The 20,525-nt window shown below is 39.2% G+C and overlaps 1 protein-coding gene across 2 annotated transcripts; it reads right to left on the bottom strand.

The window, feature by feature from the left end:
- Positions 1-1,338: 1,338 nt before the first annotated feature.
- On the bottom strand, positions 1,339-19,594 carry LOC310880834 (P2R1A-PPP2R2A-interacting phosphatase regulator 1). Of its 2 annotated transcripts, none has more exons than XM_083797225.1 (10): positions 19,314-19,594; positions 15,800-15,878; positions 10,668-10,724; positions 8,651-8,694; positions 8,517-8,571; positions 7,990-8,082; positions 7,371-7,459; positions 6,626-6,687; positions 5,458-5,554; positions 1,339-4,311 (listed from the first exon to the last, which is right to left on the bottom strand). In XM_083797225.1, exons 1-10 carry the CDS (start codon positions 19,427-19,429, stop codon positions 4,152-4,154), a joined length of 852 nt encoding a protein of 283 aa, XP_083653351.1. In that variant the 5' UTR covers positions 19,430-19,594; the 3' UTR covers positions 1,339-4,151. The 2 variants fall into 2 exon arrangements, with proteins under 2 accessions (XP_083653351.1, XP_083653352.1); XM_083797226.1 differs by having other exon boundaries at positions 6,626-6,690; positions 19,314-19,541.
- Between the last annotated feature and the right edge of the window lie 931 nt (positions 19,595-20,525).

Raw genomic sequence — 20,525 nt, 5'->3', positions numbered from 1 at the left:
GAACCCCAAAATGGAAAGCAATCTCCCCCTTCCAGCATGAGCTGGGTCACGGCTGTAGGGTATGTGTGTGCTTGGAGCCCGCTGTGGCACAGGAACAGCATCTCCCTGACCAAGCCCTTGCCTGGGCCCGAGTTCATCACAGGAACGCTGAGATCAAACAAGGATGCTCATTTTCAAAAAGTGCATACCAAGTGCAAAGAAAGGGGAAGACTGCACTGTTACAGGTTAAAGGACGATCTGGAAACAGACACCACACAAGAAAATGTGAGGTGACAATTTTTTTGCCTGTAGTTATTATAAAGGATTCCTGCAAGCCAAGTGCTCCTCTGTGGATTGATAAGGTTGATAATTATGGTATTGTAGCTGTAAACATTCAGTTATATTTAAAAATATTTTAACTCCGTGCTTATGAGAAGAGGGATCAACTAAAACTCCATCTGCCAGTTGGTGATGAGAAAGGTTGCTTAGAACAGGGTACAAAGAGCTCACACGTTCTAATTATGACTCCCGAGCCTATTTTAAGCAAACAAGTTACAACTGCAACATATGCAAGAACACAACAACATAAAGTGAACAACATTAAGTGACTGCTGCTACGAAACGTACGAGCTGCTTCCTAGCTCGAAGCTAGCTGACGGAGCTCCAGTGGTTACTCCTATCTTCAGTTATTTCACTAGCAAATAACCTCACAAAAGCAGGACTGGACTCACAAATACGACGCTGACATGAGAATCCCAACCATCATAAGTCAAAATATCCTGGCCTCACAAGAACACGCAAGACTTTGCGGATCCATTTTGTTTGTACAGGTTAGCAATCATTTACAGACGAGTCTTCTGAAGATAGGCAAAAAGGACAAATTTGGGATTAAGTTCTCATATTAATCTTCAGGAGGACCGAGGACAGCTGTAGAGTATTCGGATCAGTTGGCTTGCTGACAACACAGAGGAGACCCTAGCAAATTAATCTGGCTGATGCACAGGCTCATTTTTCCTGGCGTTTTTATCACTCTTCCACCATGAAGTATCTATCCCTCTGCTAAATGCAGTAAGTGCTCATTCCAAAAATACAGTTCCCCTGAGCACTGGCACGGTTATCAGTGTTCCCTCGGCAACTATGTCAGTCTGGAGAAGGTGGAAAGAAGACAAACGCCTATCAGTTAGCAAGGAAGACACATTGGCCCAAGACCCAATTTAACTGCCAACAAATCCTACAGGGGCAGCTTTCAAACAGAGCTATCAAATGCCAATCACGAGCATGACTGCAGAAGGGTGTCTTTCGAGAGGGAGGAATGGCAGAATCCTGGAGAGAAACAGCTCGATGTCCTGAACGAACAGTGGAATAAAACCAGTTTATATATAATACTTACACGTATACATTATATATAGGACCATCATATAGACGAGAAAGATGCATTTCTCAGAGGATGACAAAGACAAAAACACTTGTAATACACTCAGATCTTTTAAGAAACATCGTATGCAATACTACTGTAACCATGTCACAGTGCAAGCACAGCTTCAACATTCATTGTTCTCAAGTAAATGGAGAATTAGTAAAACGCAGGTAATACTAACAGCGCGAGCTACTCTGTGTGTTAAGGGTGGATTATGTACATCGTATAAGATCCTAATTCCCTGACCTCCGATATACACGTTTTGCAGCAGTTTAATTCCAAAATTCAATCTCACATTTCAGTGGAAAATACTGTAGATGCCTCTTGACTCCAGGGCACAAAACCGCAGCTAGTTGATGACACAGATGGACAAGAAATTGAGATGCCTTATTCTACAAGTTTAAAATGATTTCTCTTTTACAAAAGACGGAGAAAGAGCAACTGCAAATACATAAATATTTCTTCTTGCTCCAACCACATACATTGCCCTACCAAGGCAAACCACAAAGACTATCTTTTAAAAATGTTCATTTTTATTCTTCAGTTTTCCTAGAGTTGTCACAGAAATTGAAGATAACATTGCACCACGAAAAAGAAAAGCGTGCTGCAGAATTTAGGGCCAACTTCACTGCAAACCAGACTGGGTGGAAGTGTGTTACAATAGATATTCTGATTTAAAAAAGAAAAAAAAAATTAATCACAGATTAAAGTAATAATGTAATATAGTTACCTCTCTAACAAAGCGCAGAAACAGAAAAACATTTATGTTTCCATTTATTGGCACTTATTTGAAAAATAGCATAAATATTCAACAGAAAAAAGACAAGTTGACCCACATGCAACTATTAAAACCCTCTATTGATGCATCTTTTTTTAAAAGACTGGGACAGACACCAAGAGGCTCATTCTTAAGAAATAAGCAAGATTTAAAAAAAAACAAACAGTCTTGCCCTCACCACAAAAGGGTGAATGCACAGCAACTCTTTGGCACATATTTGAAACTGCAAAAGGAAACTATGCCATATTAGATGACAACCAAACAGACATTAAAAGACAAGTTTGTCCATCGGCCACAGGGGCAAAGGGCAGTCTGAACTAAAAAAAAAAAAAAAAAGGAATCTGCAACCAGGAAGTTGACTATTGCAATAATTTAAGAGGAATGAAGTCAGAAGTAAACTATGACATACCTTGATTGAACTGAGTAAAACTATTAAATAGGTTCTATTTTCTTTCTACAGCAAGGATAACTGGTTGTTGGTCCTCAGCTCACCAGGTCTTCATGCTGTCATCCATTTCTACTTTTATGGCTGCTTTCAATCAAAGCTTCATCCACGTGAATCTTTCACAGCAGAGTTCAGAGTGGGCTTCTCTCCTACTCGAGGAAGTTTCCAAACTTTTCTCATTTTATTACACATTACAAAGATTTAGTGTTTAAAAGCAAAACATTTTGCTTCATTATTGACTTCTCTGGAGAGAAGGCTTAAAACCACATAGTAAAGACGCATACACACATACAAAGGGGGACCCAGCTGGGGAAGTTCAATTGCATAACAGGAGTCAACAACTAAAAATGAGTTTGCCACTGGAAAATTTGAAGCAGCTCTCTATGATGGTTTGCAGATTTGTCCTCTTGTTTGCGGAATTTCAGAGTTGAAATAAGGATGCCTCAACCTACCGACTTTTCAAACACAGTATAAGAATCCTGAAACACATCAGATTACTGAATTCTAGACTTCCAATGAGCATCTGAATGTCACAACAGCAGAAGTAACTTGATGTCAATATTTGGTGGAAAGTGACATCACGAGATTAAATACTGATTAGGCACGTTTGATCACCTCAGCCTTTATAAAAGCATTCGTGGTCCCTCATTATTTCTGTCCATCAAAAGTCATACATGAGGACAAACGCTATCTGTTAAAATAATGTACTTCTGAAGTACTAGATACTAAAATCTCACAATTTAATGTTTTGTTCCAAACATTATTACTATTTTTCCCCATTAAAAGATTAACAGAGCATCTACCACTCTAATACATCATCTAAATGGGGAAGAAGAAAAGTACAAAACCCCAGAAGGTTCCACACTAACTTTGGATTTAGTCACAACAGCAGTCGTGATCATGAGTAAAATCCAACATGTGAATTTAAGATGATGATTCACCAACTTGTTCTTTTGGTATCTAATTAGAACACAGAACTGATTAACAGTCAATCAGAACACAAGATTCATTTCTTTTTCCCCCTCAATATTCTCTTTTCCACATGAAAACAAAAATTATAAATACCTAACACTCCAGGAATAAAAACAAATTAAGTAAGCTGCTTCATTGGTTTAAGACAGAGGACAAACGTGAAAGTTTTCTTTTACCACCTAGAGCACCACTTTCTATTAGTGAGGACACCACCTTTTGGCCGTTGGAAAGCCAATGTCCACAAGCAGAAGGTATATACAGTATTTGTAACTTACACCAACAAGAATATATCTGTGAGAAATCCATAGCTTGTACACTCATGTTAGCATCAGATATGTTTGCAATTCAAATGCTTACTGTACTGTTAGTAAATGTCATACAAATCACTAGAAACGTGAATTCCTCCTCAAGGAACTATTCTGGAAGTTTTCTAGAAATAATGACATTTCTGGAAGTTCCTATGAGGAACAGAATCACATAAAAGACTCAGTTACACACAAGAGAAAGTCTTATTGATATCCAGCCTGTTGATTGGTGTCCCATTAGCAGACTTGTGCTTCTCAATCGATAGGTAACTTAGCTGTAAGGTCTACTGGTAAAAATGGAGATCTGGAGTCAGACAGTGAGACTGGAGAGTCTGTGTTGGTGCTAACTTCAGCTGGCGAGTCGCAAGAAGAGCCTGCACTGCTTCTATTGTCATCAAGAGCATGTGACGACAAACTGAAAACACAGCAACATCAAGATATGAGAAATTAAATATTCTAATATTTCTTAAAAGTTTCAAATACTAGCTTCCCATTCATTATAAACCCATTTTAAAAGCAAATTTACATCTTTGAAGGAACAGTAAACACTGTATTTTAAACAAATCTGTAACAATACACCTTGCAGTCTCTTCCAAACACAGAGATAACATTCTGATAATTTTCTCCTTCAGCTTACCCAGAAACGATTTAGAGATTTAGAGGCATCAAGCTGAAAAATTCATTGCAAGCTTCACCCCATCTCCTAACAAGGTCCCCATGTATCCAGATGCCTTTTGCCAAGGGATTTAATGCATAGTGTACATACTTCAATTTACCAATCACTACATGTCTTATAGGATGCAAAATTATAATTGTAGATGTTCTATCACCAGTGATGGCATCAAACCATTTTTAAAAATTGCCATCTCCTAAAACAAGTAGCAGCAAACTAAACCTGCAATGCTATGCCTACTATGAATAGAATGTGGGGGAAAAAAAAGATATGTTTTTCAAATATCCTTAAAACACATCCATTTTACTATCTCCACTGCAACAGGCTCAAAGCTTGTGCACAGCTATGTACTTTAGCTGGGAGGCAGAAAGGCCAGAGGTACTGCAAACAATGCTTTCTTGATAGTTTTGTAGGCGTACCATATGTATTACTACCTTCTTGACTAAAATACTAAATCACATTACCTTGCTACTTCAAGCCGTTATGATTTTTTTTTATGTAGTGCTTTTTATCTCCTCCCAGCAGGGAGGGTCAGACTAATTTTCCGATGTGACTAACAGCAAGGGAATAAAAAAAAAAAACACACAAACACCCGCAATCATTAACATTCATGTCTGACTGCAAGTTGAAACTGGATTCCAAAAGTTGCCAGCCATAAGGTATCTTTTCCTAAACATGCTCAATGCCCATACACGTGAAGCATGTTAACAAAGGTTAACAAAGGTCCAAGAAATTCCAAAATTGTAGTGAATCTTACTGCCCATTTACTATGATACTTTCAGTGCTTCAAAAATACAGGATGTTCGTATTAATAATTAAAAAAACACACCACAAACTTCTTGTAGTGCTTCTGATGAAATTCACACAAATAAATAGTATGGCATTTACCATCCCACACTGTCCGTGTGATGTGAAATTTCAGGAGTAAGCATGTTCATGGATCCTTGGAATAATCTTTTTGGATGATCTTCCATCTCTGTCACCCCTTCAGTAAGAGACAAGGGAGGGATAAAAAAAAAATAACATTTCTCATTTGAACTAAAATCTACTTGCAATGTACTTCCACGAGCAAACAAAATAGAAGTTCAAACTCATAAAATAGCACCCATCAGACTGTACTATTTAAAACACAGGAGTTTGATGCTGAAATTTAAAGACTATTGCTTGGAAACCTTTCAGCCTAATATTTAGGAGAATTTAGTGAGTTATAGACTGAGATTTAGGTATCAGATAATTATCCTTCAGAGGAAATTATCCTTTAATTAATTATCCTTTCAGAGGAAAATCAATTTTTCATTTTGTTTATTCAGCTAATCAGTTCACTGACTAGCTCCATCAAAGTAGAGAAGCTGAGAATAAGGAAAGGTGGTTTTCCTGTTGCAATTAATAAAGGCGGTTCAGAATTATCATTAAACTTACATATTGAATTTGACTTCCAAATACACTAGAAGAAAGGACAGCAGATATATGCTTAAATAGACTATGTAAGAACAAAGAGAAAAGCGTTTTAAAAATCTGTCTCAAGAGTCAGAAGTGATCTGTTACAAATATGAAGCAGAAGATATATTTAAAAACAGATGCAATAAAATAACCTTATGCTAAACTTGAGAAAAAATGTAGGATGATAGAATATAAAGCTGTAAGGTGTCTACCAGGTCTCTGGATCAGTTTGTTTTTGAAGAATGACTTTAAATATACAGTATTCGTGTACTTCGATTAGTCAGGACTTTAAAAGATTTTTGTGAAATTAGGTATACCAATGGTTGCATTTCTCTTTTGTTAAACAGATTACTTCAGTTCCTATCAGATCTATATGACTACAGCAATGGAGAGGCATTAAGGTCAGAACAAGTATTAGTTTTACAAAATAGAAAATACTAATTTATCAATTTGACTGTTTTATCACTACAAACAGTTCCATTTATTTGGTCAACTGTAGCACCCTCTATTTCTAGTCACTCACAGCATCAGACAGTTGGACAGAATTATGAAGAAAGTTATATAATTATTTTAAAAGTAACAATTTATAATGTTAGCCAAAAAACAAATACTGTACCTTTTCTTTTTATTGACCCAAGAACACTTGGTCGAATGCAGTTAATTGGACTCTGGCTTCTCCTGCTAAAAGAAGGCAGATGCTATACTGATATCACCATTAACAGAGGAAGCCTGAAAACATGTAAAGAATCAAAAGATATTCAGATAACAAACAACACTAAGAAAATAGCCATTAAAACAGCCTATCAAAAGTATTTCTTGTTGTTTTATTTTCATTTATTAATTTATTTAAAAGAAGTACCAGGAAGTATAGACCTTAACAGAAAAGGTTAGGTCACACTATTTCACAACAGGGGCAGACTAAAAGCTCACACTCTAGGTAGTGACTATTTCTCAGCTGACAGGCAATACTTTGCTGAAGTGTTACTGCCCAATGAAATTTAATTGCTTTATTCCTACATAACTCAAAACAACATCCAATAAAATCAAAACCAGAATCTGTAAGAAACTGTGGATGTGTTTGTTTTTTCTTAGTAGAATTACTTAAAAAGTGATTAAGAGCAATATAAAGACTACACTGCAAAGACATGCTGAAGTTCAGCCCACTTTCCTGATGTTCTGACATGATGATTTTAACAAACGTTTTTAAGGCACTGTAAAATCTAATGTCTGGATGAACGTATGAAGTTCATCTGTAATCAGATATCAATTTTAATTATTTATATAACAAATTCTCGTATTTCAAAAGCTTACTGCGAACTAGCTATGCCAATTTCCTATTATTGATATGATCTGGTACTTACCTTGAAAATCTCCTTGTTGGACTTGGGCTAGGACTTGGAGGTAATCCACTGCTACTAACCAAACTTTGCAAAGATGGTGAGAAACATTGCTGAGAGCAAAACAGTTTGAGTTATTTACATATAAATACTGTATCACACATGGTAAAAACTGATCCTTATCACAGGTAAATGAGCAATCCAATATTAATTTAAAGCAACCAATCTGGCTGGGTATACCAAGATATCACTTTTGGTTACTGAGGAAAAAAAAATTTGGAGAGATTCAATTTTTACATAAAACACATGCAAGTTGGCAAGCATTTATTTCACCATAGTCTGGGTAAACAGACTAGTTCGTAAAATAAGAATGTATGCCCCCTCTTCTTAATTTACATTTGCTTCAATGTAAATTAAGTTTTATCAACCACAGATTAGCAACGGAACACTCCATAAAAATTCAGATGGTGGTTTCTGTTTTGGAGTTTCAGGGTAGGTGTTTTTGTTGGTTTGTTTGTTTACTCTAGTTTCTGGTTTGCAGCTGAGGTAGAAAGGTGCAGGTGGCTAAATCTTTTGCTGCTAAGTTGATTGAATTTAGTTAGCACTACTTAATACAAAAGCTTTATTACTGCATTTTGCTCACCTTCCCTATTCCTCTGGTAGGTGAAGGAGCTGGAGAGACTGGGACAAAGTCTACTTGCTTTGGTGATGACGATTTTTCAAAATCATTGTCACTCTGTAAATAGGATGTACAATTAACCTTATGAGCAGCTATCTTAACATGAAAAGGACTGTTTCATGTGGAATTGAGTAAGATTCCATAGTTACCCCCTTCTTATTCATATATATATATACACACACACACACATTTACATAGCCATGTAAAAAAAAGCCTTAAACATTACTTGTGGAGTATCAAAACATGGAAGAATATTTGGACATGCAAACATTCATGTTATTTTTTTGTGACATAGCAGTCCAAGGAACTGACATGTATCCATTTAAAATTGATAATTCTACGCCTTACTAGTGTGAAAAATTGCTTATCAAAAACAGCAATATATCAACACCTTAATAGTAGGTCAAAATATAAAAGAAAATGTTGACATGCGAGTGTCTAGTGTCTTGATGCTGATAATAGAAATACAAATGAAAACATGAATGCATTACCAGGCTCAAGCTCTCCTCCCATGACTGGCTCATCTGCATTGCTACTTGCACTTCTCTATAAAGAAGAAAACAAATGTATTGTCCTACGCCCACAAAAAATTGTATTAAGGATGTTAGTTTGCCTTAATGTTTACCTTTCATGTACTGTTTCTCTGTTCATCAAATTCATTCCTTCTTCCTATAAGAGTAGGAAATGAAAAATTAAGATTAAAAAAAAGATCTGCTACAGCAAGTCAGCAAAAAAATCGTTTCATTTCACTTCAGTACGGAGAAGATTTTATTCAGCTCTGTTGAGTAACAGTAACCTTAAGCTCTCCCTACAAAAAGAGAAGCAAAGGGGAGAGAAAAGAAAAGAAACATTTCAAGATAGACCATCACATACTAAGTGTTAATGGGAGGTGGTTGTTTCTCAAGAAGCTTTTTTTTCTTTGTACATTCACTATTATCCAAGAGGTAGTTACAAAACTGAACAATGTTGATACAAATGAAAATTTGTGCCCATGATAGAGTATCTTTATGCACTCTTGCATAGTATTATTTTATAAAGTAGAAACTAGCATAAATAATGCTTAAAAGCATGGATCCACAGAATAAGGAATACACATTATGTAGCTAACTAGACACTGTCAGCATCTGGGATATGGTATTTTTTCTAAAACTATCATAAAATACTATTAAAATGGATCAGAGGTGTAATTAAACAAACTTTAACACCAAGTACAAAGTTGATTCATTCCCTTCTTGACTATGAACCATTCCTTAAAATGCTAACTGAATACTATCAGTCCGTTGAGTGAATGAGGAGATTCCGTAATTCAGTTCAAGAATAAAAGTGTAACTAAATATCTTCACAATCACCATCATATGTAGGGAGAGTCTATCTTTGTTCAATTGTGTGATTTGCTAAGATTTGAAAGACCTCAGAATTAGAGCACGCTGTTCCCATTTGTGCTGGTAAGAAGAGAGAGTACTGAGAATTTCAATTTCTGAATTCAGCTATCAAACACAAATTAGGAAGTGTCAGCGTTCAGCTTAATAAATGTATGGAATAATTTTGAATGCAAAAGTATTTTCAAACATTTTGAATTATCAAACTTTATTTCACGTAATAAATATAGCAACAAAACTATAGTCATTCATGTTCTCAGCTCTAAAACTCACTTGAGTGCTTCAGAATCTGTTCAAGCCAGTACGTTGTTTACTTAGTAAACACAAGCAGTTATTTTCTTCAGGGTTACTACGCATGCACCTTAAATATCCACAGCAAGAAGCAGAAGCACTTTACACTACTTCAGAAGCCATATTCCAAAAAACGCTGTCTGAAGCATTCAATTAGTTTTACAGAAAAGAAAGAAAACAAGTCTATCCATGGCAAACTTGCAAGTTTAAATGAAAAAAAAATATCAAACATCTTCAAGCCAGTTTTATCATTCTACCGTCAAAAAGTCAAAATTAAAATGGAAGAGCCACAAGAGTTTCGGCTTGTTGATTTTAAAATTTGAGTCTTTAGACTGTGGTCTGTTGTCTGGTGACAGTGCTATTTAGGCTTCAGATATTCACCACACCCCTCTCCTTTCCTAAGTATTTGCTCTTAGGTCCTTCCCCTCATGCCATAACAGCACAAGTAATGATCTGGATAAGAATATTATACAGATGAAAAACAGCCCAGCCAAATGCATTTGAACTATTTTTTTTTCCAAATTGCTTCCTTATCCAGTTCTTTTTATGGCCGCACAATCTTGTGCCAACACAAGTTGAGGAATACTTTGTCACTGCCCCTGAATATTTATGCTGGCTCTACTGCCAAAAACTCGGTGAAACTTCACCCTAAGGGTTTACATTTAAAGGTCTCTTTTCTAAAATGTCCATTTTAAGATTTTTTTTCTTCTTTCTCAAATCTTCTCTTTACTATAAGAATTGTGGTTTGTTTGTTTTTTTGGTTTGGTTTTGTTTTTTGGATAAAATTTGGAACTCTGCAAACAAGATACAGCCTTTAGTTTTGAATACACCTTGAAGTAGTGATATAGAGTATGCAGCAGTCTACTGTTTCATAGCAAAATCTATAGTTATTTGAAGGCCATTGCACATTAACTGCAAAAAAAACTAACCACCTATAAACAATATTTAAAAAGAACTGCAATCTGTTCTTACCTGTTTGATTTGATGAAGACGGCTGCTAGGAATACGTATAGGAGATGATGGCACAAACTGCAGAACAAAACAACATACAGCTGAAACACTTAAAAAAAAACACAGGGGAGAAGGGAGGGAAAGGTGCAGGAATGTTAATAACTACTCTACAGCACTATCCTAAACTCACTCTCTCTATATATATATTTTAAACTGCATAAAATGAGTTTATTATAAATGCTAACTACATTGTACGGTCTTTTCTACAGAATGATGCTGCTTTTAACTAGCACACTGCTACCTTTCATATATATGGTTGCACAAATATTTTCATCCAGCAGGTTCCCCAATAGATCCTTAAAAATACAAAGCCAAAACTAAACATTGTGAAAAAAACTTCTGGATTGTTGCCTGCCTACAAATGAGTACTTTGACAGATGAAAATAAAATCCTCTACTGGAAGGCTATCAAAGAGTTAAATAGTTCCTTTCAGGTTTCTCAAGAGCTTCACATATTTGGGTGACAAAAATTGAAATTGGAGAGGATGTCACTAAAAATGCTCTTAATTCTATCAAGCTTTGCACCAAGATCTCCCTGGAACACTATGATCTAAAAGTGCACTCTCAAAAACAAAGTAATTAAAGTGCTTGTTTTCTCAAAATATCACTTTCATATATTTCCCATCCCTCAAAACATTTGACCATCAGTTGGCTTTTGTCATAACTGAACCAGGGATCAAGAACTCAAAGCTTTAGTCAGAGAGGTTTAACTTCCCTGAAAACCCCTTCAAAATACAAGGCATCTTTTTAAAAGGGATGTGTTCAGTAAGTAAGGTTTGTACTACCACTAAATGTTTGTCATATTTCATGCAGTATGAGGCCTCATCAGCTTCACCAAGCTGGTCAGAGAACTAATACTCATTCTGTTAACCAGGTACTGCACCATCTTCTAATCAGTGTCATGAAGAATACAAAGATTTTGCTGTCCTAAACAAAAAGCTACGGTAAATTATGACAGATTACTAAGGCTTCATATATCCAGAATCCTCCCTCTAAAACAAACAAACATTGAGCCCTTTTACTTGCAAAAGATTTTAATCTCACACACACAAAGAGGACGTTTAATGCTCATAGCAGAACGTAGTCACAACACACACTACTGATGTCCTGTGTTTACAATTAGCTACTTCTTAAGTCTAGTTTAAGTCAACTTTACTATTATACCGGGCTCCCAAAAATCCTATATACCTACTAAAATTTTGTCCAAATGTGATGAACCAATATGGACCTTGGGTTGACCTTGATTCTTGCACAGAAAAGGATCTGGACAACAGTGCATTCCTGCCTGTGCTCTCTGTCACTCCCCAGTAGAAATGCATTTGTTCCACTCGTTACATTCTGATTTTATGACTGATCCAAGTACTTTAAGGTTTAACATTAATAGAACATATATCAAACCAATGGGTCCCAGCGTATAGTAAAAAAAAAAATAGAACAAAGACAGCAAAGCATTCCTCAACAGGATCTGATGCAGATTTGACTAATCCTACATCCCATCTCTAACAAGTCATGATCTTCACTCTGTGCTCAAAATCCACTTTTTCCCTGTTCATAGTACTTTAATTCTTATAAAAAGAGACTATTAGGAGCCTGAGTCACTTTAAAATACTTGCTAAAGCAAACTGAATCCATCTGTTAAAATTATGCTAAGTCCCAGACACTTTAAGAGAGCACAAAGCTTAATAAATAAACAAATGACCAACTATTAAGACTAAATTACCAACATGGAAGAGAAAAACCGTCTGCTTTTCTCCTTTTCCAATATGCTGTATAATCTTTTTCACTGAAGGTAAAGTTTCACTAGCACCAGTTTGGCAGGCAGCACTACCAAAATAAGCAGTCAGCTGCCCCTGGTGCCACTGCCCTTCCATTTCTGGCCCTGCACTGCCCCCTCTCTTCTGCCAACACAAGCATCTGTGGGGCCACGCAGTGAACCATAACAGGGAACTTAGCCAGCAAAAAAAGAAGAAAAAGACACAAACCAAAACAATACTTTTGCTGAAATAGCAGCTGAACATCTAACCACAGCCTAAAAGTGTTTTGCCTTAAAAGAAAAAAAAAAATTACTCACTAGATGCCACTGATGTATTCTGGAAGGAAATAAACAGTAGATTCTGAGCATAGATGATCCTTTCTTGGCAATTACATGTATTTACCAGAAAACTGCAGATTAAGAACCAGACAGAAGTGCATAGCAGCCCCTGTAGTTGTCATTAGAAAAGAGTTGGAGTCTGAGACTTGGAAATGTTAGTAAAAAAAGATTTTAGAATGTAGTTGAGCAACTAGGACAACCACCACCCCGGCCCTGAAGATGGTGCTAGAATATGACCTTCAGTTACCAAAGCATTTTTAACAACTCCCATTGTTCCCATGTGAGGTAACAACATAGATCAGAAAACTGATTATTTTTTTCCCCACAAATTTAACATAAAATGTTAGGTGAACTCATAATTGTTTATATAAACTCTTCACATTAACAGTTTGAGTCAGTTACTGAACCTTTTAACCCTCCTTATTACCGCTTACACTGTAGTAAAACTTAGTTTTTTTAAACACAAAAAATGTTTTGAAGTATACTTTATCACTCACCTACTGTAAAATTAAATTTATCAAAGCAGATGTCATCCAGCATCTTGGAATATTCTCTGAGGTCAGAAATTTACACCTTGCTCTAAAAAGAATACCAGGTGAAGTTGCTTAAGGTCCTTAATGCTGAAGATTAATTATTTTCCGAAAATTGCTTAGCTATAGCTGATTCTGGTTTAAGACACGAGAAGTATGGGATAATCTCTAAATTTCTTTCCATTTCCACGCTGCTTGCCATCCTCAACAGAAACGTAAAACAGCCCAACTCAAAGAACTGTTTCAAAGTGGACAAGGCATTGATATAGCGGCCAACGAAGCACCTGATTTTGAGCATAAGTTTCAACTGCATTTTGTCAGCACTTGCACAGCAGGGAGAGAAGAAGAATTACAAGCCTAAGAAATCTACAAGACCGCAGGGATACATCTTCATGGGTGCTGGTGTTTACTTCCAGTCTCTGATGTGCCCCCCAAAAGGGGTTGGAAGGACAGGATCCTACATAGCTCCAGGTGCAAGATAAACACGGAGAAAAAGCTCTTCATATAGAGGAAAGTGCATGGTAGGGAAAAGACAGGGAAGAGACCTATCCTACCTTTCACCTCTCGGTCTTGAGATGCTGCTTGCCAGTTTTGGAGCCCACGCTCTCTTCCCTGAAAAGCTCTTCTACTTCAGGCATGACAACCCAAAAATGCAAACTGAAAATTGTTCCCGAAAATTCCTTTGTTAGCTCTAAGACAATTTTTGTTCTTAAGTACTGCACTTGGCTTTCCTCTCTTAACAGAGGAAGTTACCTCATTTTCTAGAATATTTTTATTCTTAATGCTGGAAAAACTGTCCATTGACAAGTATTAGTTCTCTCTGATGTTCAACTTTTTGTTCATTTTTAAGGAATCCGTTCTTATTTCATTCCTTGCTCATTGAGTCAGAAATACTTCTCATCTACTATTGAAAACAGAATAGTTACAAAATCCAGAAGACTGCAATGTCTGTTTCTGGTACAGCCATACCAGAACTAGTCCCGCTTCATGACAAGTTACAGGCAATGCTTCCCAAATTAGCATCTTTTTTTTTCCCCAACAATTGAAGATATTCAAGAAGTAAACCTAGTAAACTGAGCTTTCACCTTTGTTTCTCCTTTAGTCTGTCCACAAGCATAAACAAACTTACCCTAAGCTGCAACCCTAGAAAATACATGAAATAAAGAGACTATTGTTTAAGAATTCTTGACCACAATACAGTCTGTAACATTTTATTTCTTAGCAGGAAAAAGCGAGTTCTAATAATCTTTCTGAAGCTTTAAATAAGTATCCGGGTTCTGTTACAGACACAACCTTTTGCTGAAGTACTTGCCTGGCCTGACTTTAAAGCAGAAATTTACTTAAGAGGCAGCAATCAAGAAAATATGAGAGTGGCATTCTTCACCGATTAACATGGGGCTAACAGATTATTTCTAAACTATTGTCAGAAGGTATCTGAAGAAACAGGGTAACTGCCATCAGGTTTACAAGCGGCTCCAACTTAGCAAAAAAAATCATGGATAACCACAAATCAGAATGCACTGAAACCAGCACGGTAGCATTATTTTGTGAAATAATTTTAATTAGAAAATTAATGCTACTCCACTCCTACCTGAACATAGCTCAATTTTTCCAAAACTTGCTGAATGCAGCTAGGTGTTATCCTAAAAGCCTACCTGTTTCCTAAGGCTATCTTAGAGGAAAAGTTGCACGAAACTTTGACAAAAAATTCCTTTTAGTAAGAGGAAATAACTAATGTTATTAAACAATGTACCCTGGTCCTTTTGATAAGGGTTACCAAACCAATCTATGCAGTCCTGTGCAGGTGTTCTCAATTGGTCAAAATCACACCCTCCTATCACAATTCATAAGGTACTAAAGCCACAAGATATACTACATTTTCTCTGGGTTGAAGCTCTGTATTTTCAGATTAATAGTTTAAAGATTCAGATTTTGGGGAGTTGCAGTAACAGAAGCGTGATAAAATTTGAAATCACAAACGAATGTTTCTAAGAGGAGGAATTACTCATTCTGGGGGTCTCAAGCTCCGTGTTCTATCAGCCATTGTATTTTGTTATACCAGTTGTTGATTACAACAATCTGTTCTGACTTTTATATAACAAGAAATTTAAAATTGGAACATCACTGCATTTATTTCTTAAACTTCAGAAATAATTAGCACATTGCTTACCGAAAAATAATACATCTATACAATTAGTTTTCTTTGCTAACTACCTTTCTTACTCCATCTTAGAACATCGGCTTGCATTTTATAAACAAAGTTGTGATGACAATGAAATGCAATGAAGTGCAAGTACCAAACGGCCTATAAATAACATTTCCCTACAGCTACAGCATATTAACGTCAGCATAGAGCCTTGTTTCTGAAAATATGTGGTATTAGTTTCACAGATTACAACCTCATTTTATTCTTTCCTCCTGTTTGCACACTTCTGCTTTGGGCTGGACGTGGTTGTCTAATAGTTTTCTTACCAGACTGTGACGATTCATAACTGTGGTACTGTTCCTGCGGGTTCGCAACACGTTCGCCTGGAACACCTGTGAATTATCACTGTGAAAAGAAACACTTGTCAAATGCAAAAGCCATTTCCTTCCCATCAAACAGTACCTCTTATTGTAAGCTCAGTTTCAAATGCTATGACAGCGATTGTTTCAAGACAAAGCGCCTGAGAGACGCATATGTATGAACACTTCTAGCATGTTGGCTGAATGGAAACCAAATTGCTCTTCCACCCAAATCTCAACTACTTTAATTAATGATTTTAATTAATCACACTGAGACTGCAGAACAACTGAAAAATTAAGACTGATCATTTCTGTGGGAATTTATTGTGTTTGGAACAGCTACAGGCTTCAGACATCATTCAACAGAACAAATCTGTAACGGCATACAAACAGTAACTGGAAACTAGCTTGAGTGCCAGCAGCACAAAAAATCCAGCATCTCGATAACACTTATCACTACAAACGTTTAATAAGTTCTCAACTCTTTTTCAGCAGAGGTTAAATTAGGACTTTTTAAACTGCTTTCGCAGTATGCTTAAGACTTTTGACCCCAGTCATGTCTGTAATCGGGAAACAGCACATCAACTTAATAGCACAGGGTTCATTATTTGCCATAACCTGTGTTCCTTTCTCAAGGCAACTTTGTTTCTATTGATTCCTACAGTAAGTTTCTCTGGTCATCGCTAATGTTATCAAGTGTACTTAATGAAAATGAGATTGAAGAAAAGAAATAAACAGTTGTGGTCACTAGAACATAGAATTTTGAGCTGCAACCCTGCAATCCTCATGCCTAAAAATCACTGAGGAATTGCATAGGCAAACAGATCCATACGTAAGGTTGTAATAAGATCCAAATAACAGGAATTCACTGGGTTGTATCTTTTTGTCTCAGCTACAACAAAAATAGTCTCTTAAAACTAATCTGACCAAGAGCATTAGTGTGTTCTAAAGGCTGATAATCATAATGCACTTTAAAGACACGTCAGACAGAATCCTCCACTATGAAATGCACCAGTTGGACAAAAGTTTTAGATCATTTTTATTTAGAGCTAGATGAAAGCTAGCAAACCCATACTCAGAACTAAGAGTCAATAGCAACTGTTCCAAGCACTGTGCTTTTCACCAAGAAGAATGTATTGCCTCTAAAACATCAAATACAACGATGACTGGACATCATCTACTTTTTTCAAAGACATTTCACTCAATTTACACCCACAAGAAATCAAACATTTGCTCTTTGACAGGAAGTAGAACAGGAGGAATTCAAAGGGGCCGTGATTTGACATTTAGAGATGAGATTTACTGGCTGAGGCCAACAACTACAACTTCTCTTTAGTGTAAGCGTGCTGGCTGGTACACCAGTGCACAGCACAGCATAAACGGTGCATGCTGAAATCCAGGTTTTGAATGGAAAAAAACATGTTTGAAGGATTCTGTAACACATTGTCAGAGGCTGAGTCCAATATTCAGTGCTGACTAGAAGAGAAGAAAGGGAGAGGAAGGAAATATAAATATCCTTACCTTTATTTTCCCTTGCAAAAACACTAGAGAATTGGTCAGATCTCAGACTTATCTTTCACAGAAAATTCTTATAGTTCCCAATAAAAAAGAAAACAAAGCAATTTGATTTAGCATGAGAATAGGAATCAAAAGTTCTGTGGAAGGTACATTCTGTGATCTAAAATATTCACCTGGAGACGTTCTCTGGCTCTACAGCACCTCTTTCTCTACGCTTCTTACTAAATCTGTTAACGAGGAAATCAAGTCAGTAGGCAGTGACGGAGCAGAAAGAGCAAGCTGTCCAAGAGCAAGAGCTTTTGTTTCAGTTTACCCAACAAAGCCGTTCTGGGAAAAAAATGAAGTTTCTTGCCAAGAGCTGTAATCTTGCAAAAACAGTTTTCTACTGGAAAATTCCTAACTAGCAGGCAAACCACTGCAACCACCTGAAATTAGTTCAGTGGGATTTTGGTTTAATCTCTATAAACACCTAGTGTAGTATACACGCCGTTTTACAGCAAAAGCTCAGGCTATATGCCCTGAACTTGACTTGAACAGTTTGTTTACAGCATGATTATTAGATGCTGGGCTGTTTCTTTCACTTGCCTGTTTTGTATTTTTAAAAAGTAGAGCGTCTCAGAGTTCATAAGGAACAACTTATAAGGCTAAGCTTATAAGAACACCTATGTCTCGGTTACATAATTAGTTTACCTGCTCAGAAATCTGCCTGAGGAACAACTACCATTCACAATACCTCTGTACTGCATCAAACTGTAAAATGATAGCGGCTTATTAAAATTATATAAAAGAAATACAATGTTTACTTTAAATCACGACTGAGTAGCAAAAGCACTAATGTTCTCTGAACTGTAGAGCAGTCAGTTGTTTTGGTACAACATTTATGAGAGATTTATTCATCAATTAATATCTTTTTCTTTACAGAAACATGAAGTTTAAGGAGAAGGAAAAAAAGAAGTACTTATATATTATGCTATCTTTTACAAAAGTTTAGTGTCAATATGCTCTCTCACCTGTGGACATACTGCTAGTAGAAGCACATAGCCCACCTTGAAGTTAGATGTTACTGACGTCATCTAAGAGATGTGGGGGCATCCCCCAACCTCACAAACTGCCCCAAAGAGGCAGGAAATAGCACTTTGAGTTATAAAGTTACCCAAACACGAAACTATATAATCATAGACTGGGTCAGGTTGGAAGAGACCACAGAGATCACCCAGTTCCACCAGACCAGGTTGCTCAAAGCCCCGTCCAGCCTGGCCATGAACACTTCCAGGGATGGGGCATCCACAGCTTCCCTAAGGCAACCCGGTCCAGCGTCAAAGAAAGCACGCGACAGACCTGCACGTCTGAGAGCTTTGCTCTTAGCCCTTGCCTGTGTATCGGCTGAGGAGAGCTTGACAGAGAACACCGTGCAAAAACTCGAGCCCCCTGCAAATACCAGCCGCTGTCGCGCTAATGGCAACGTCCAAACAAAACTACCCACCCCACCCCGCGTGCTTCTCCCAGTATTGCATACTAACAGAACCAGTATCAGCCAGGACACTCCACAGGACATCTGACACCGTTTAACACTAGAAGCGCAACTCGTGTAACTGAAGGGTCCCATCAAACTACGTTCCTCGCTGTCGCTGCCAGCTGTTCCAGCAGCACTTACTGCAGTAATCGCGCAGAGGGCTGTGACTTGTGCCGGACTCGGGCAGCTCCGGCAGCGGCACAGGTCGCTGCTTCAGCCACTGCAGCGGCCGCAGCCCAGTTGCCGTGCAGGGCACCAAGGGGTCTCAGCCCCAAAACCCACGGCGGGGCCGGAGGGCAGCGAGGGGAGCTCTGAGGAGGGCCGGGAGCTCTTCAGCTCGGCCGGCGGGGCTCCGGGCGCCCGGCCTAACCTCCCCCCGGCACCGGCCGAGGGCTCCGGGCCCGGGCCCCGCAGAGCGGAGCGGTGCGGGCCGGGCCGGGCCGCGCTCACCTGAGCCCGTGGATGAGGGGGGCGCTGTTGGATCTCCTCAGGCCGCCCCCGTCGCTCGGGGCCGCGGCGCTCCCCGGCGGCAGCTCCAGGTCCAGCTCCATTTTCTCCTGAGCCATCGCGGCTCCGGCCCCGGCCCCGCCTGCGGCTCGTCCCGCTCCGCCGCGACGCCCATTCACTGCCGGCGCCCGCCGCGGCTCCTCATCTCGCGCCGCCGCCGCCGCTCCCCACGGCGCGGTGCGGCCGCCCCTACAGGCCCCGCGAGCGGCGCCGCGGGCAGGGGCCGGGGGCGCGCCGGGCCCGCCGAGGGGGGCGGCCCCAGCAGCGCCCCATGCCGGGGGCAGCCCCTACAGGCCCCTTCCCGGCCCCGCGGCTCCCGGGGCCGCCGCCGCCTGCGGACGGGACGGGACGGGACGGGACAGGCGCGGAGGGCAGGGCACGGGAGCGGAGCGAGCGCCTCAGGCCCGACGCCCCCCCCCCCCCCCCACCTCCGCCGCCGGCCGCGCATGCGCCGCCGGGAGCCCCGCACGGCGCCCCGAGCCCGGGGCCCGCGCCTGCGCCGAGCCCCCGCGGCCCCGGGGGACCTCGGGGAGCGGGGTCCCGCCGGGGCAGGGTTTATGATTTATGATCTATAATTTTTACTTTTGCTGTTCTGTGCAGGCTCGGCTGTCTCTGCATCGGTTTGTATTGCAGGTGAGATTTGCAGGCAGGCTTTCCGAACAAAAGTAAGCGGAGAAGAAAGGCGGGTTATAGATAAGTACCATTTTTTTCCATAAATCCCACGCCTAGTAAATTATTCAAGATAGCATTTTTGTAACTTCGGTCGGCTGTGCGCATTCCACCCGCTGGGATATTTCCCCGGTATTTTAAAATACTCCTGCTTTGTCACCCAGGCCATAACTCTTTGTGCCCGCTCGTCCCTCTGCATCATGATCTTTCTCCCCGTCGCTGCTTCCCCACGCTGAATTTCCATCCTTCACCTGTACCCTCCCAAGGCTCTGTTTAATATATTCTGTCCGTTCTTAATCCCTGTTCCCATGGTAATTTGCCCTGTTTCTCTTACTCAGACCTTTGTGATTTCCTCATTTCAGCCTTTCGTCTCATTCTGTTCCATAGCACAGCTCTTCCACAGCCACATCCCCTTTTTTCCGCCTCGTTACCCTCCTCTTCCCAGGCCTTAGATGCCCACCTGGACGGCCACCACTTTCTTTCATA

This window comes from Anser anser (assembly GCF_964211835.1).
Source record: "Anser anser genome assembly, chromosome: 13".
In the NCBI taxonomy this organism is placed as follows: Eukaryota; Metazoa; Chordata; class Aves; order Anseriformes; family Anatidae; genus Anser; species Anser anser.
Note: the sequence above shows the minus strand (reverse complement) of the source record. Positions and strands in the feature narration are given on the sequence as shown.